Below are 18,836 nucleotides of genomic sequence, written 5' to 3'. Positions count from 1 at the left end.
ATATATGTACACTGAATAGAAAAGGTCAGATCTCGGAATAAATAAAGTTTGACGACTGGAAACTTTATTAGGTGGCAAGTTCAGAAGAGCGCAGTTCATTGGGTTATATATATATATATATCTGTAAATGTAAGCACTGCGATGCAACTTTCGTCGATTGGAGAGAGTTTGCAGTTGGGACAGCAATTGAAAGCCAATCATATTTGATATTATTTTTTTAAATCTGTATCTAGCAGTTCTACTAGTATGGTCACAGAAGCACCTGCCAAAGTATGACAGCAAATGTTCAATGCATGAACGTATTGGTAATTTTCACAAGTGAAGTACGCACTCAACGGGGAAATATATCGAAGATCACGGTGAAGAGATCCAACTTTTATGGACGCCTTTCGAGCCATTGACCTTATATAATAATTCCAACTCAATACCGTAGAGATGGTGAGACAAAACAGACCGAATTTAGATGATTCGTTCATGATTTCCCCAACATTAAAATTTTGCTGAACCAGAATTATGTATCGATTTAATGATCAATTCTGTTTTTCAATTATCTAAACGTTTTTCGGTAATCCGTATGCATATTTTCGCACATGAATTTCAGAAATTACTTCAGTCCTGAAATGAGTGCTGCGTGCGTAAAGCTCAAAACTATACAATACCAAATAAAAATTGCAAGACTCCTGGAAAAGATGCAACAGCAAGTTTCCGTTTGATGCAAACTTTGATTGAATACATATGACCCAAAGTCTTAGTTTCCAAAATAAAAATATAACTTTTGACCCATTCATTGCAAAGGGTTTGCCATTTGGTTTGTTTCGTAATTGTAGTTTGAATAATCGGGCAAATAGCATTCGAGGTACAACTTATTGTTAATAACAACAGTATACAGTCACAAAAAAATCAGTCTACACGAGTATGCGTCGTATTTAAGTCATAAAAAAAAAATTTGCTCCCCCCAAAAAATTTTTTGAACTGGCCACGCTCTTGATCAGTAGGCAAAGAAAACCTAGGCTAATAATTTCAGTCGATTTTTAGTAGCCTCCTAAGCCTATCATTGCAGATTCACTCGAAGGAAAAGATAGAAGCAATATATATATTGAGAGTCATTTAAGAAATTGAAAAACTTATTAAGCTAGTTAAAAAATTAGAAGAAACTTGTTTCTTGCATTTTTTTCCGTAGGTCTTATAAGATTTGAGCTGCACTCATATAAGGACTGAAGTGATTTTTGGTACCTTCCTTTTATATATTTTATGTGCGAAAATATGCATATATATATACAAGATACCGAAAAACGTTTATATTATTGAAAAACAGAATTGTCATTGAATCGATACATAATCCTGATTAGGCACAATTTCAATGTCGGGGGGAAATCCTGGACGAACCATCTAAATTTAGTCCATATTGTCTCACCATCTATGCGGTCTTGAGTTGGAATGAATATAAAAATTCAGTGACTCGAAACGCGTACATAAAAGTTGGGTTTCTTTACCGTGCACTTCCATATTTGTGCCCCGAGTGCGTACTTCACTAGTGAAAATCAATGATACCTCCATGCATGGAACATTTGCTGTCATACTTTGACAGGTGCTCCTGTGACCATACTAGAACTGCTAGATACCGAATTCAAAAAATAATATCAAATTTGATTGCCTTTGAATTGCCGTCTCTCCCATCGACGAAACGTTGCGTCACTGTGCTTGGACATCGATGCCGACTCAGAAATATCACAAAATGAATTTCGAAAATTGCGCAGCTTTTGAAATCCCAATTAATTATTTTCGTTTTTAGACACTAAGTGGTCCTATAGATCGTTTTAGTATAATGTTGTTGTTCCTATGACAAAAATCGCCTCTCTTTAAATACTGGACCAATTGCTTTACAATTTTCATTGGTTAAAGATTGTTGTTGTCGCTAGAAGTGGGCTGTGGGCTCGCTTTTTCATGTGTGATTATGTTCATTTGTTATTATATTGTTGTTCTCGTCGGTATTTTATTTTTAATATTGTTGTGAAAAATTACCTTTCTCTTTAACTACTGGACCGATTGGTTCAAAATTGTTCATTGGTTTGTCGGTACAAAGCTATCACTCTATTCCTAAATTTTTTATAAATTCTTTGAGACTGATATATTATGCGAAATTTTGCTCTTTTTCATTTTTTTTTCTTGGAAACACGGTTTTTATTCCGTCAATTGTCACGGCGTATGTCAGGGTTGTCCTCCATTTTGATACTGCAAAGTCGGTGCTTGCTCAACGAAAGAGGGGTACGAGAAGCAACCGGATGCCTAGTGTAGTTTAGTACCACAAGTGCTTCTAGTGGGCGTGGCGTAACAATGTTTTCATGTGTCATTCTTGAACCCACCTGAATACGTCATCCAAATATTACGTATGTCACTGCGACGTCACAATTACGTCAAGAATGTAGTCGGCTTACGGCTTTAGTCAGTTCGTTATCGTGACGTCATTACGGGCGATCGTCGCTACAATTTGGCAAGCTCTATTACGTGGTTGTGACGTAATTTTGAATGACATAGTCAGGTGGGCTCCAGTAATGACCTATGCAACAATTGTTACGCCACGCCCACTAGAAGTACTGGTGGTACTAAATTACACAAGACCAGGGATCGGCAACCTTTTGTCGATCCGGGCCAAAATTGAGGGTTGCAAGTCTTGGCGGACCGCACATATTTTTTGCAAGTTAAAAATGGAACAGCGCGCAAAGACCGCGACAATTCGTGAACTCAACTCAGTCGTTTTATTAAACGAAAAAAATTACAAATGACATTTAATGTGACACTTATTGTTGCATCACGCTTTCGACATCGGCGGCACAATGAATGAAGCCAAGATTGGAACATTTTCTAAATGGGCATCACTAATTCTAGTTCCTGTTTGTTTTTTGTAATGTTCATTTTCGAAAATAGTTGTTCGCACGCATATGTACTTCCAAACATCGAAGTGAATTTTTTTGCATGGTTTGTCGGATTTTGATAGAGATTTCCTTCAACAAGATTCTCTTTATAAAAATCATCCAGTAATGCATCTCTCAAGTAGAATATGAATTTTATTTCCTCATTGCATTGCATCTCAAGTAGTCCGGCAGAATCGGGCCTTAACATTGTTTTGAGACATAAAGTTTTTTTTTTATTGTTCAGATATAATGTATATGACATATATAATGATACCCAGGTGGGTGTGGAGTATATAAAGTTGAGCAATTTTTTTTAAGTTGATTTAAAGTATTCGGTCCAAGATGACGCACATCCTGAACCCTAACCTGGTAAACATACAATGTTTAGGTTGTGCGCCATCTTGGTACGAATACTTCAGGAGCGCCTTTTTGTTAAAAACAAATATTTCATAACTACATGGTTTAGTTTTGCATGCATAGTAACATTAAATCTCCTTACAATCTCAGAAATTCAATTTTCAGTGGAATAAATGGTAGTTTATTTCACTAATACAAGCCACGATCCATCGACAGCATCTAGCCACTTTCTATTGCGCTCTTCAAACTACATTTGCGTTGCCGCGCGCATTTCGTTTTCCTAGTTTAAGCTTAGGGACTTGTGAAATATTTTATTAGTTGAATTGGATTGGAATATTTGACCTCGTCTTTCACTCCGAACAAGGCCATGTAACACCATCCACTGGTATCTAAAGATGTGTAACGTGTTTTCTTTTGGAAGAACCGTAACCTTTCAGTGCTGCATTGACTTTGGCAAAATTAATATATCCTTGTGGAGATAGAAGGTATGCGTATGCGAAACCGAGATGTACATCTGTTATGCCAACATAGTTGAGTCAAACGTTTTGAATACTAGTACATCATGTAACATCACACACATTTTCCTGCGTGCTTCGGTTGTAGCTATAGGTTTTTGACGAGCTTTTGTGTATGATTTCATTCCATAGAATTTGTATGCTGTTCTAAAGAATACTAGTTTCAGCTTTTTCATTCATTCAAACCGCGTGTTGAAAGTAAGTTTTGTAATATTGCGTGTTGGTTACCAACATCCTTAAATCGGTGATGCCAGTAAATCTTTAATACAAAAAGATCAGTAACGTCTGCAATAAAAACAGCAGTACCCACTCAAATGGCAGCTGGGGGATGGATTCCTTTAGTATCTGCTCCATCGCGTTCCTCATACAGTCTTACCAGTTTACATGAGTGCCAATTGGTATCTAAGCTCAGAGACAAAAAGTTTCGGACTGCAGTTGGCGTGACGAAATGTTTTTAGATATATATTCTACAATAAGATTCTTGATTGCATTCTACTGAAAGTTCCGCCTTATATGTCTTTTCCCATTGCACTATTCATTTACTGATATCCGATAATATGACGCTCATCTGACATAGTTCCTAGAGTGTGTAGATGGGTATAATCTTTTCCACGCTGTTCAGATGGGAATGCGCGAATGTATATAAGAATTGCTAATATTGGTTTGCAATGCGATGAAATCCCATCTTGGCATTTCTGTCTCTCGCAATTGCTGCGTATACTTATCGGGGAAGTTCTGTGGCGTGGTTATCAAATGAAAAAAAACATGGGAGTATTTTGACAATGTTGTAGTGTGACTTTTTTGGCCTCACATTTTTGATATTTGTAGTTAGAGCTCTTGGGGCTCTGTCAAACAAAATTACATACAAAGATTGGTTGTAAATTGCAAAACATGATCATGTTGTTGGAATAACTTGGCATTTTACCACCCGTATATCATTCATTGTTGAGAATAATAATAAAATCATAAAATTTAAAAATCCGTTTTTGTAAAATTTTTGTTGTAGCTGAATTCCAGGGACAGCATGACAACATGCAAGAGAAGCACGGTCGCCTCTTTTAGTTCATGACAGGGTTTCTGAAAAGGGGACCCCGTCCTCCTTGGAGGCCGCTGATCGGTTATCTGGGAGCACGAACAAACAGATGAACAAAGCACGAACAAACAATGCGAATATATAATAACAATGTATTTTTATAGGAGAGAAGAAGCAAAAGTGTTGAGAGTCTTTGGTAGTTTGAAAAGCATTGGCATGGAACATAAGAATGAACTACATTCTTTCCCAGGGATATACTATAAAATGTAGCAATTTTCTCATTCTTGTTCTCGTGTTATCATTATCTTTCACTGCGTCGTCGTGATCATCCCGCTGCATAACAATTCTCGCTAACAAATAATTGACTGTTCCCCACCGGGTGTATTCCACTTGAACCACTGGCGACTGAATTAGCAGGCTTGTATTGTTAATTGTAACAAAAACGGGTATTTTGTAATAGTACTCTTTATTTTACGCGTATGTTTCGACAGTATTTCCATATACTGTATATGGGTCGCGACCCAAAGCTGGGCTCAACAAATACCTAAAAGTTATTGATTTTATTTCCTAGTAAATTTGGTGCTTGCGTAGTTTGTGCACCAAGATTGCGCACAACCTGAACATAGTATTGTAACAGGTCATGGTTCAGGTTGTGCGTCATTATGATGCACATGTTTGACGAAAAACACTAATACAAATATCTCAATAAATACCTAAAAGTTATTGATTTTGTTCTCTAGTAAATTTGGTGCTTGCGTAGTTTGTGCACCAAGACTGCGCACAACCTGAACATAGTATTGTGACAGGTTATGGTTCAGGTTGTGCGTCATTATGATGCACAGGTTTGACGAAAAACACTAATATACAAATATCGAGCCGTAAAAAAAATTGCTCAAGGCTGCAAACTCCACACCCATGTAAAAATGATGGGCAATGACCCCAAGATGAATAATCACAAATAAAAAAAACTTCATGTCAGTAATCAAACTTGGGCAAAAAAGGTCCCCTTATTTGCCGGACTAAAGGTGCTCCATTTAAGTATCTTCGGGTCCGAGGAACCCCTGCACCCAGCATCAACTTTTCTGCGTGTTGCCATTTGTCCAATTATAAGTAAATTGTAGGCTCGTTAAACGAGTAGCTAGCTGTTCACTAAATTGTTGGGTTGTCATATAATTTAGTCTAAACGTGTCTCACAATAGATTTTGTTACATAAAGAATATAATCCACTCCTTGAGGGTAGATTATAAAATAAATTCATCGTCAAAACCGCCGTTTTGTCGCTATAGGTCAATGAAATGTTGCGGGTCGGATTATTTACTTTGCGGGCCGGATCCGCCCCACGGGGCGTAGGTTGCAGACCCCTGCACTGGACCCGCAGCTACGGCAGCTGTTCCATAGTTTCATGATCGTTCAGGATATGATTTTGAGTAACTTGTGGGCAAAATATTTCGTTTCGTCTTCCGTGTCCATAAGTTTGAGCATTGCTCTCTTGGTATTATTATTAATCGATTTTAAACACTTTGCTCGTTTTATAATTTGAGTTTTTTTACATGGGAACATTTAACAATATAACGCTGTTACAACACGGTAATGTACATTTCAGTTAAATTTAAATCAAAGTATGATTTTGTCATGAGACTGAACGCGTTATGGTGCAAGTGCGTAGTTTGGAGTATAGAATAGATAGTTTGACAAATCTGATGATTTTTGGAGTCATTCGTCATTTTGCAGTCAGGTTTTCCGGTTGACATATTTTGATACAAATGAAGTTGATGAGTTTGTTTGAAGGGGGATAGTGTAATATTTCGCCTACGGATATTCGAAGTCGTACGAAAGAAAGTCGTATGATTTTTTTAATATACATTTGATATTATTGGTCGAAATGATGAATGCACTTCTCAATACTGCAGCAGTATATTTGTCTTCTGTGGAGATCTTCATTTAGTTTAGCTGTCGACTATTTGATGAATTTAACATCCACTTTTCACGCGCTCGTCCTTGATCCGCTTGCTTCTTCGTATGGAGGTGGAGGACAGGAATCGTTGCCAGACGTGTTTTGAGATAAGGAAACCGGAAAATTTCTACTATTTTTTAGCACAGTGTCATACGATGGCGGTTCTACGTCGGAAATGACTGTCAACATGTCGTTGGTGAAATCGGAAGCATGGTTTTCTCTTGATGTTGTTTGAGGTTCTCCATTTTGATTGGTCTGGTTTGCGTTTTCCCTGCACAGACCAACAAAACAATTTTTCAGAGCAAGTCCGCAACAACAAGCAAGCATCACGATACTCAATACTGCAACTAAGAGTATCACTGGCGGTAAGCCTTTGCATTGATCCACCGAATCGTACTCCAAATAACGCAAAGGAGTTTCGGCGAGGTAAGACGGATACCTGCAGAATCCGCCTTCAAACACATTATAAAAGTTGGGGTTTTCATTCATCCATTTGATAAACTCGCACATTTCACTACAAACCCATTTGTTACTGGAAGCTACTGCTTCTTTTAAATGTCCTGATTCATACGGAGAACTGAAATATTCTGGATACAGCACAGAAAGCCCACAATCATTGATATATATTTTCTCAAGTTTCCACAGATGATATAGAGCAAATTGTGATATTGATCCTAAATATTTGTTTGATTCCAAGTTCAAGTAAACCAGGTTTTCAACATTGTCAAAAACGTTAGCCGATAGATCCTGTAAGCAGTAGAAGTAAAACATAAAGTAAAGCAGGTATAGGCTATATATGAAAATTTCCCAGTATAAGATCGTTATAAATGGTTTTTAATTCAATAATCCAGTAATATAATCAGTGGCGGCGCGTGGTCATTTTGACAACCGGGGCAAGCTACTGCGGGACCAAGTCACCCCCATCTACGGGGACAGGATGAGCGCTGTAAGTTCTCCCATCATTTTATGAGTATAAAAACCATTCCATCAGTAACAACCAATCGGCAAAAGCGACAATTTTTAACGATAAGAAAGTGTCTTTAAAACCGGTCCAAGTCAAGGGATTATTAAATATAGACATAGTTTATTTTGAAACCTCTTTCAAAAGGAAAGGCAATATTTACCCAGATAAATACAATGACATATTAACAGAAACTTCGGGAAAGCAGACAAAACCTAAAATAAGGTTTAAAACGTTACTATGAAGAAAGGAAAGGTAATGCAAAGATAAGGACATGCGTCGCTCACTCATAGATATATATGCTGCTAGATTTCTACTGCTTGAACATATATGCAACACGCCGCGGTTTTCTTGGAAGCAAAGTGCTCAATAACGCGCTGATTAAAGTCATGCATCCCAGAAATAACGTCTCTGTGAATGGATAAACAGCCAAGGAATTTAATCTATCTTGCTTCATTGTGTTTCTGGGATACGTTTTAATACGCTTCAGCGTGCTGAATGTTCGCTCTGCGTCGGCGGAAGAAATAGGCGTCGTCAAAATGATGTCCAGAAATTTTGCAGACGCCGCAAAGGTAGTTACTAGAGTGTTATCTATGAGGAACCCATATAGCGCGCAAGTTGATGTGATGTTTAAAAAAGTTTGATTGGTGTATATACATCGCAATTCATTTTCCAATTTACCCACGTTTATCATGGGGTAAAATTTGGAGACAGTAGCCAACAAATGGATGGGAAATTGACGTGCAAATTTTGAAAAATGTTTGGGGTTCATCAAAGAGAACGCGGCAAGGTGGTCAGTGCGCAGACGATCGCCTATTTGATTCACCAGAATGTCACAGCATTCCTTTGCAGACAAAATCAAACGCTGCGTTGTTTGCCCGCGGCGTAAAGAAGCACTCCATGTGTCGTCGTAATTTATTGTTTCCCGGATACGAGATACAGCATCGCAGAAGTCTGAAGTACACGCACGACTGCACAGACGCTCTTCCATTAGCCTTGACTGCAATACGCCGTATAATACATCCACGTGATAGAATATTGTGGAGAAAAAAGCGAGAAAAAATGAAAACTCACCATCTTCTAGCAGACGCTTTAGACCTGCCGCCTCCCTCACAGAGCGTTCGTCCCAAACTGGAGAGCTCTGAATGCCATTGAAACACTCAATGAGCTCAGACCTAATTTCGGACAAGCCCTGCACCACGCGTGATTGGAAGTTCCAACGTGTTGGTGCACAATCTGGGAGACGGCGGCTACATATCTGGCGAAGGAGGTCTGAGCGCTTCGGCAAAACGGAAAAAAATGAAGAAAACCCCGAAACGTTTGCAAAAGGGGAGGGGTATCAAGACACATATTTTTAATAACGAGGTTAAATTGGTGTGCATAACAATGTAAAAAATGCGCATGAGGAAAATCTTCTTCTATATAAACTTGAACACCATGTTTCGACCCACTCATGACTGCTGCGCCGTCATAAGTTTGAGCTATCAATTTTGACTTCGCGTTGTGTTGTGAAATCTCTCGGTAGGTTTACCATCTTTCACAAACCGAAAAATCACAGCCAGTTGGGAAACGCACGTGATGTCAGTTGTCTCGTCAGACTGAATCGAAAGGAACTGGCAATTCTTAATTTCCAGAGCCAAATGTTGTAAATAAATTTTATACATTGAGTCGAGCAAATCATTTTGGATATCCTTAGATGTCCCTTTCGAAACAGTTGCGGCATCAAGATGATCTCTCAATACTGTATCTAGGGATGCGGTGTATTCCACCATATCCAAAAATACCCCTCTATTAGAAGAGCCAGCCCGTTCATCGTGCCCACGGAGGGACAGCTCGTGACAACCAATGAACTTCAAAACATCTATCAATCGACCGAGAACATGGCGGTTTTTCTCGACGTTTTGGTTGTGCCAACGAATAGAAACCACGCGTCCTTCATCCAACTGTGCTGCAATATTAACATTTCCGAATGTTCGGTATTTTACTGCATTGTCCAGATGCTCCATAGAAGATTGATGATCCCTGGCACGCTCGGAAAGATGTTTAAGATCTCTAAAACCAAATTTACACCAACGTGAGTCACGGGCGGTAGCAAAAAGTAGGCAATAAAAACAAAAAAGTGCATTTTTGTCCTCGCTGTAACACAACCATTCGTGTTTTTTTATACCAAGTTTCTGCACAGAATGTACGCCGACGCTTTCCTCCGTCATGGGATTGTTCCAGTGAACAATTTTTTGGTTGATAAGGCCCAAGATGTTGTACCTCTAATTTTTGTTCCAGCGGCAGCTGCGAAAACGGAGTGCGAAGTAGTAAATCAACCTTATTCATTATGAGGTCTAAGGCTAAGAAATGCGAAGCCGGAAAGAAGTGAGGAGCTCAAAAGGAATGTGGAAAATCGAAAGCAAATGGACTAAAGGTCTCTAACTGATTCAAATAGCGAAACAAGCGACAAAAACGAAGGCGAGGAAACTATCAACTCTTCAAGCAACCAACGAACGAGAAGGAATGCGTGAATATGTCAACACGTTGTTGTAAGAAACGTCGGCATTGTGTCGTCATAATTTCGGGGCTAGCCCCGATGATTTAGTAAAAGAAACAGAAAACAAACGAGAAAAACGCGGCGAGTGGAAGATAAAAGAGAGAATACGATATACAATGAGCAACCGGGGCAAAATCGGCGTCGCCCCGTCGACGTTCGGCGAAGGCTTTGCGAGCGAAAAAGGAACCATGTCGGGAGAATATGGCTAGTGTAGACAGTCTGTGCAACCGATATTGAGGTATTTTTCGAATATTTTTTATTATACCGAAAAAACAACCGGGGCATTGCCCCGGTTGGCCCTATTGACGCGCCGCCATTATATAATGATGCCAACAAATTGTAGCTCCAAAATTGTCGACTGCATACTAGCTTGCAAGATTTGGCGTGATCGAAAAATGCGAAGCAAAAAAGACCACATTTCATAATTGCTTGGCGGTATGGCGCATCGTGTTGAATGGTAGGAATCCCGTGAGAATAGTTATGGGCGGAAAGATCGCCAGACTCCTTGCCGACGCTGTTCAGTTACGGTTTTGATTCAGAGTATTGTTTATTCAATAATTCTACGTAAAAAACACTCCCAAAATTAATGACAAAGTATAGAAATCAAGTTTGGGGTCAAAGGTCAGACGTCCATTTTGCTCTGATTAAACGTATTTTTATTCAATAATTTTACACGAATGTACTGAACAGTACCATTATGCAAAGTTGCACGAACAGTCTCAAAATTAATGACAAGGTATAGAAATAATGTTTGGGGGTAAAGGTCAAACTTCATTTTTGCTCTGATTCAACGTATTTATTTTCCAATAATTTTACGCGGATGTATTAAACAGTCGGACAGTATAAGTAGGTATAGTATAATAAATCATCTAAAATCAAAGTCAGTTGCACGCGGGCGCAGTACTCTTGCACGCCGTGAGCTATAATTGCACGCCGGGAATTCTGATTTTCACGCGGGAAATTCTGATTGCAGGCCCGATTTCTCGTTCAAAGAGGCCATGAAATCCAGACTGGCCGGACAGTAATGGTATCAGTACTCCAACTAACTTAGCTGTCGCAGGTCCTGTGACGATGAAGATTTATGCGTCCAGTCTCAGTGTGAATCGAAATAGCAAGTTATTCAGGTCACAACCGCAGTATGAAATCTTTTACAGTATCGGTAGTCTACGTTCAGCTTATCATAAAATTCCCGACTTCGATGAGCACCAGATCGATGGAATGCTATCGCGGAACCGACACGCGATGCTGACGTCATGACACAGAATTACAATGTGCATAAACGAATCCCATAATGCCCACAGAAATTGAAATAAATAAAAGGAATCTTTATACACAAAAAATCTCAAAATAATTGGTTCAGTAGTCATAGAAAAATATGTTTTATTAACAACAAGAAAAATACAAACAACAACAACGCAATAACAATAACGATCCATAGGTCCATTTTGAGTCCAATAACAGCGAATATTGTTATCAGTGGGAAAAGAAGATTCTGTTTATATTGGATAAATAGCTCTGACAATATCTGCATATGTAAATATTAGGTCACCTTACCTGTATATTACAACGGCTAATATCTAAGATTTGCAAATATGTCAGTTTCTCGAATTGATATCCCTTCAACGACAAACGATTTGAATTTGTTACATTCAGTGTTTGCAAAGTAGGTATTTTCAATGAGAAATTTATACTCTCCAGCATGCTTGTTGATATTTCAAGTGTCTAAAAAAATTATAATGGAAATAATCAGTACCAACAACCTGCCTTTTCCCCTATGACAATATTGCAAATTAATATTACTTTTAAATTATGAAATCCTTTGAATGCATTGTGATCTATATACGTGAGTCCAGTATTGCGTAATATCAAACTTTCAAGATGTGCGCCGTATTCGACAAAACTGTGATCATTCAAAAAGTATAAACTCGGAGAGTTCTGTATCACAAGTTTCACTACAATATCGCCTGGAAAACATCTTGGTATTTCCGTGATTCCTGAAAAAGGAAATGGGAACAATGGAGCGACGCTTGAATATATGGACATGAAGGTCAAATGTCATACTGGATGCTGGACTTGACATTGTTTTTTATGACCTTTGACCAGTTATGACGTGTTGATTGGGCGTAGCATCCTAGTGATTAGAGTATTAGCCCAATTCTCTGTTTCAAACTCTATGCTCACCGTACCCAGGGTACATTAAATTGAGTGGGCAATGTCCAACGGGAAAGATTCTGGTCCCTCCAAACTATAGTATCTACTTAACTGTGGCTGGCTGTTTGTGCAGAGTCTTGTTTGAAACGGAAGGTGTAAAACTACGTCTTATAAATCTATGTGACTGAAACGACTCTCTAGGTCTCTATGCACTTATTTCTGCAATCGAACTGGAAAAACACTCGAGCGCATACATTAACTCAACTTATCAGTTAGTACCAACATTGTTGTAGAAAATAAACGTGGAAATAGGAAATAGTTAACAATCTAATCCAAATCACTCCTTTAAAATTTGCACAAATTTCACATCATACACGTACTCTAATTTAATTTGTGTAGCTATTTTGATAGAACAATGCTATTACCTGTGCAAATAACAACTTGTCCCAGGCACTGGCATTCTTCTGGGCATGCGCAAGGTGGAGAGCTTGAATTTTGTGGGGGTTGATTTTGCTGATAAACTGCTTGAGGTGCAAGTTTTCTCTCTGTACAGTAAATAGATGAAAGAGATGCAGCATACAATAAAATAATTGGAAATCTTAATAATGCCATATTTCTATTTTTAATTTTTCTTGGCAGCATGCCGTAAAAACTAAATCTCCGAATATGACTGACTTGTCTAGATAGCTCTTCGCGATGTAGTTTCGCGTTCAAATATAGATATGTGTGGCCCAACACCCTTCTGTTAATATTTAATTGTGTAGAAATGTTAATGTGCTAATAAATATTTCTCTGTTTACCGAGTAAATAAATTGATAAAACAACAGAAATGACGAGACAAAATAATCGGATAATGCAGTCAGTTCCTGTTCGCATAATAATCGATCAGCTTTATATATATATATATATATAGAATTTCACGAAGCGAAAGTTCTGAAAATTCCATCATCAAATTTTTGTCGAAAGGAAACTACAGTAAACGGGCGTGCAGTAATCCATCAGAGTTCGTTCTGCGTCGTGCATCGCATCTTCATCCCACCAAGTAATAGTTTTCTAAAGTCTGTTTTCAATGAAGTTACATAAGTACGAACCCTAATTATACTGTATAAACATTTATATTCCTTATTATTCAAGTAACAAGTAACAGAATACATGTTCGGATGTTGGAGCACGTAGATGTAATTAAATTGGTTCAGATATATAAATGTCTCCGGTGTGGCATTATTTCATCCTTTATGTGAGCGCATAATCAAAAGGATTAAGACTTCGCAACACACCGCAAATCACAAGCAAATAATAAACTTGACTCCATCGTCATATTATTGGACAAGAAATGTCACTATGGATCGTTTGGCCGAATTTTTATGATTGTTGTGGGGTTAATTGTTTTCAGGTACGAAGAGGGTTGAAACCGCTCGAAACCTCTAACTTTTATTTTTTCAAATTCTCTTCAAGTTTCTCTGATTTGTCATTCGAAACTTTACCGTTAATACGAATTTTGCGCTATCGCGTATATTACGTCAGAACAAACCCAGCTTTTTTCGAAAACTGCTCGGTGCTTAGGCTTACTACCCAGCTGCGCTGCCTATGTGAATTATTGGCTTGATTTGCAATTCTTATACAAAGCTTTTGAATGATCAGATATGTGCAAGTTGCATACGGTCCTAACGGTGGTGCGGTTAGTCATTGAACTTTCGTGTCCCTATATTTGAGCATTTTCCCCTTGTCTTTTATCTAATTTGCACAACATATGGGCTCCTAATATATATAAAAAGAAGAATGGCGTCATAAAATGAAATATAATTACGAAAATTATACATATTCATAAAGGTGTGCATATCACATTATTTCTGTTAATATTTGATAAAAATCAATATTAATGCAAACATTGTTGTATTGATTCAACGTTTTCTATGCCTTGTAAATGTTATGGTGTAATACGAAACGCCACACGACAGATTAAAGTAGCCTATAACGCTTTTTTATGTTTTATCTACTTTATTATAAGACACTAAAGTCCTTTCATGAATCGGATAACATTTTTGTAGTTTGAACCTATTTCAGGAGAACCGTGGCGTTCTTAAAATTTCGAAGTGCGAGTCCTATAATAACTTTCATAACATATAACAACATAACGTAAAGATACAATTTTTAAGATACACGTTCATTTAATGTGTTTCATTCCCATTATTCTGAAAATATAGTAAAATAAAGCAACTTTAATTATAATAATACTGCATTAATGCAAAATGAAATAGCAAAATAAATCAAAATTATTTAAAAACAAGAAGAACAAATAAAATATTTCTGTAATAAAACATTAAGAAAGTGTATTTGAAGACACCCATACTAGATTGATTGATTCACGATTGATTGATAACCAGCCTTTTTGCTGAATATTTGTAACCTCAAGATATGCATAAACGTCAGATATTATCTAAACATAGTCATTCAGGATCAAAAACCTGGCCACATATCATACAGGCAACTCCGCAATGAGGTAAGCAGTGATCATCAGCGTGACCCCTATTGGTTTGCACATTGTTTAAAAATATTTTATTTAGGTAGTTACTTAAAGTCTAACATTAACGACACATATTAAGCATACGTTTTGGGTGTTTTTATAATACTTAAGCAAAAGCATGCTCAACGTATGGAGGTGGAGGGATATCTGTCATCGAATCTGCGTCATCTGCATTTTGCAAAGTCATTTGCATGAAATCCATGTTTTCATTATTTTTTCCTACGACTGCGTCATAGCCAGGTGGATCTATATCGTGTATACACCATCCCCCAACAGAATCAGCGGACATCGCTCCATCAACAGTAACAATAGTGTGATCGTCCGTCTCTGCGGCGGAATTTTCTACGCCTTCCCGACTTGTTCGACGTCTACTTTGTGAATTAGATTGCTGTTGACTGGACCGACTAGGCCTATATGTGGAACTACTTTTACACATTCCGATAAAACAGTTTTTAAAAGCTAACGCGAAGCAGCAGATAAGTATGAGCATCATTAAACAAAGTGTACCTATCACAATGATAGCATCAGATGTGTAGATGTAACAGAGCTCACTTTCGCCCAAATACCGAAGAAATTTGTCATTCAAATGAGTCGGCGTTTCGCAGCGCCCACCAAAAAAAATTTCGCGAAACTCGTCGTTGTCGTCCATCCATTCTCCGAACTTGCACATCGTTTCACATTCCCAATAGTTTCCGATTGCTATCACGGATTTCAAACTCCCCTCGTTATATGCCGTGGAAAAATGCTCTGGATAAAGAGTTCGTAATCCACAGCTGCTTATATGAAGTTCTTGTAATCTTGAAAGATTAGAAAAGGCGTATTTAGGTATGTCTTCCAGTTTGTTGTTAAAATCCATATTCAGGTAAGTAAGTGCATTTGGTCCACGGAAAATATATTCATACATTCCCTAAATATAAAGGGTTTTAAAAAGCACGTAATATACCAAAAAAAAATTGAAAGCATAAAAGTATAAAATCAATAGCTCAAGAAAAATTGTGCAAATGCAAATGTTTTTAAGATTTTACCTGAATACTACAATTTCTCAGATCCAATGTTTCCAAGGAAGGCATTTCCACAAACAATTCTTGAGTTGTACAAAACTTTAAATCATTGTTGCGCGACAAATTCAGAGTTTGTAAATTTTTTAGATCCATCGGTTCAAAGCATTTCAACTGACTCGATGATATTTCAAGTGTCTGTAAAAAGACAAACAACACATGAACACTTGTGCCACCGAAAATAGCTTATAATCATTTTTATTATATCATTAGCAAAATTATTAACGCAATTAAAATAGCCAATAAGAATTGGACCATGAAATCGTGAAAATCACTCAAATTTTGGGTAATTTGTCATTAGTTAAGAAAGATGAATTAACGAGACAGATAAATTCATACAATATTGTAAAATCACGGTCCTAGGTATATTCAAACAGGGCATGGATAGGTATGCGAGTCGAGTTTTAACTTTGACAAATATATTTTTTTTTTCAAGAACACGCAAACCATATCACCACTATCTCCGCAGAACATATATAATCATGGTCACTCTCATTTAACAATGTTTAACGCTAATAAATTGAATGAATCATTTTATTTGAATATAGTATAGGGATTCAAGTAGAAATTGTACGATGGTTAAATTTTTTATAATGTACAAAATGCCTTTTCGTCACCTTCAATTTCCTAACTTTTGCGAAAGCTTCCCAGTTAACGACATTAAGTCCTGTTTGACGAAAAATAAGAGTTTCGAGATTTCTGTCATAACGTTCGAATGCATCTTCATCATTAATTGACGTCAAACAGGGTGAGTCGAGTACTGTTAAACTCTCTATTACATTACCATCACGGAAGTATTTTGGTATTTGGGAAATGTCTGTTGAATAAAACACGTAAGTTTATGTACAAATATTCACTGTTGATTACATATTATCTAAGATTTCAGTTAGAAAAATTACAATTAATGCTAATTTAAATTTAAAAAAGTTCTGGTTGTACATACCGTTGTTTTGTAATTGTATCACAGTAAATATTGCAGCCTTTAATTTCTCAAGACATGAAATGTTATCAAATATTCTTTACACTGATTATTTTATTTTATACAGCTTTTATGTATGTTCAAGATTATTACTCATACAATAGGAAATAAATGAAGATGCCCCTAATCTTATTACAAATAATATTTCTTAAAAGTGTTATAAAAAATTAAATAAATTGATAAACTGGTCAAATTATAAAGAAATGTAATAATTTTTAGTTCCATCCAGTTACCTTATGTCGTTTTGGCTCATGCAAATGAAATATGAATTATTATGCCACTGCCCTATAGCATTATGGAGTCGTTTAAATCTAAAAGAACTGTAAAGTATCAACAAGATGAGTTGAGATTACAATACTCGTAATCAACTTGGAATTTTACAATTTCAAAGTTTATTATTAAACAACACATACAACGAACTTAGAATGTAAGCCTTCATTTTAACAGAAGATATGAAAAATTGATCAAACCAAGACAAGAAAAAGCTGTACGCCCGGGCATATTAGAGTCACCTGTAGGGTACCCAAGATAGACAGCACTGTAGCCAAGGTCGTGAGGAATGTACTTTGTCAAGGAAATTCACGAGGGTTAGGTTGCAGTAACTAGTCACAATTTGGAGCCTACTTGGTCAGAGATATGTGTGGAAAAATAGCACGTCACTGTATTCTATATATCATTTTATATTAATTTAAATCTTATCATTAATCTTAATCATTTAAATCCTAATGAAAAAACCTAGCAACCTTAAAATAAGCCGATCAAATAATTGAAATTCATATCAAATTTATAATACTATCTGTATGCCCTAAAGACGCACAATTTGTATAAAAAATACTGATATCAATCGAGGTGCTTGAAACACACTACATACTTATGTATATGTATACATACCTGTGCATACCGGCGATGTTTCATCCGAACAGTCACAATTTTCAGGACATAGGCGATCTGTGTCATCGTCTTTACTTGAAGCTTTTTCCGATGCGTCAGGCAATATTCCATTTGCCATGGAGATTAAGAGAGCGAATACAAAGAAGCATAGCGATATTTTTACGCTTGTCATAACGAATACTGACTCTTTCAGACCGATCGTCTACTACTGTCCGATCGTCTAAATTTCAAATACAACAGCCCTAGTGCATAATATGGTCAACAAAAAGTTGTTCCCAAGAAACTGTTAATGGTTATTCGTCCCGAGAATTGATAAGGTAAAACAATTAAGTTTGTACAAAAGGCATTTAGCAAAAACTCATGGATAAAAAGATTTCTGCTTAATTCAAAAATTGTTATAAGATAATGTCGAGCAGAATACGTACTATACTTATGAGGTACCCCCAGGATCCCTTTGATTGTGTCTCATGCTTTGCTGGAATCACCAATTTGACTGTTTTTGCCTTAAATTTTAACGTGGAATTATATTTAATTTCCTGATTGTTTTTAGCATATTCGTTCAGCCTCCCGTAGTTAATGTTTGATAGAATATAGATGAACTGTTGTGTAATATTCGGAAATGTGTGCTTTCAAAATATTTTTAAACAGTAAGTCTGCTTTGATTGTTTGTCCAGTCAGGACAGACTATTGTTTACATAACTCTAGATTCGATCAAAACTTGGCACAAATATTCAAACGAAAGATCGAGTATAAAGTTGAAATATTAAGCGTTTTGTCAATTTTAGTAGCCTACTCGGGTTTTTTGTTACCTCAAACGTTTTAGCTGAACAGTATTCCCAATTCCGCCGATATCTAAAACTGGATTTACAGTAACTGAATATTATTACTATGTTTTTAAATTCAACCAAGCAAATTGATAATTGATGCTAAAATCAACCAGCCGAAACGTCACACGACAGAAT

The 18,836-nt window shown here is 37.0% G+C and overlaps 2 protein-coding genes across 2 annotated transcripts; both read right to left on the bottom strand.

Moving 5' to 3' along the window:
- Positions 1-6,699: 6,699 nt before the first annotated feature.
- On the bottom strand, positions 6,700-13,034 carry LOC120328612 (trophoblast glycoprotein-like). Its single transcript, XM_039395141.2, has 4 exons — positions 12,848-13,034; positions 12,072-12,265; positions 11,826-11,993; positions 6,700-7,518 (listed from the first exon to the last, which is right to left on the bottom strand). The coding sequence occupies exons 1-4, from the start codon at positions 13,032-13,034 to the stop codon at positions 6,802-6,804; spliced, it is 1,266 nt and encodes a 421-aa protein (XP_039251075.2). The 3' UTR covers positions 6,700-6,801.
- Positions 13,035-14,603: 1,569 nt separating this feature from the next.
- LOC120328617 (uncharacterized) lies at positions 14,604-18,143 on the bottom strand. The gene is made up of 4 exons (XM_039395147.2): positions 17,875-18,143; positions 16,622-16,821; positions 15,972-16,142; positions 14,604-15,853 (listed from the first exon to the last, which is right to left on the bottom strand). The coding sequence occupies exons 1-4, from the start codon at positions 18,044-18,046 to the stop codon at positions 15,053-15,055; spliced, it is 1,344 nt and encodes a 447-aa protein (XP_039251081.2). The 5' UTR covers positions 18,047-18,143; the 3' UTR covers positions 14,604-15,052.
- Positions 18,144-18,836: the final 693 nt, after the last annotated feature.

Source organism: Styela clava, chromosome 7 (assembly GCF_964204865.1).
Source record: "Styela clava chromosome 7, kaStyClav1.hap1.2, whole genome shotgun sequence".
Taxonomy (NCBI): Eukaryota; Metazoa; Chordata; class Ascidiacea; order Stolidobranchia; family Styelidae; genus Styela; species Styela clava.
Note: the sequence above shows the minus strand (reverse complement) of the source record. Positions and strands in the feature narration are given on the sequence as shown.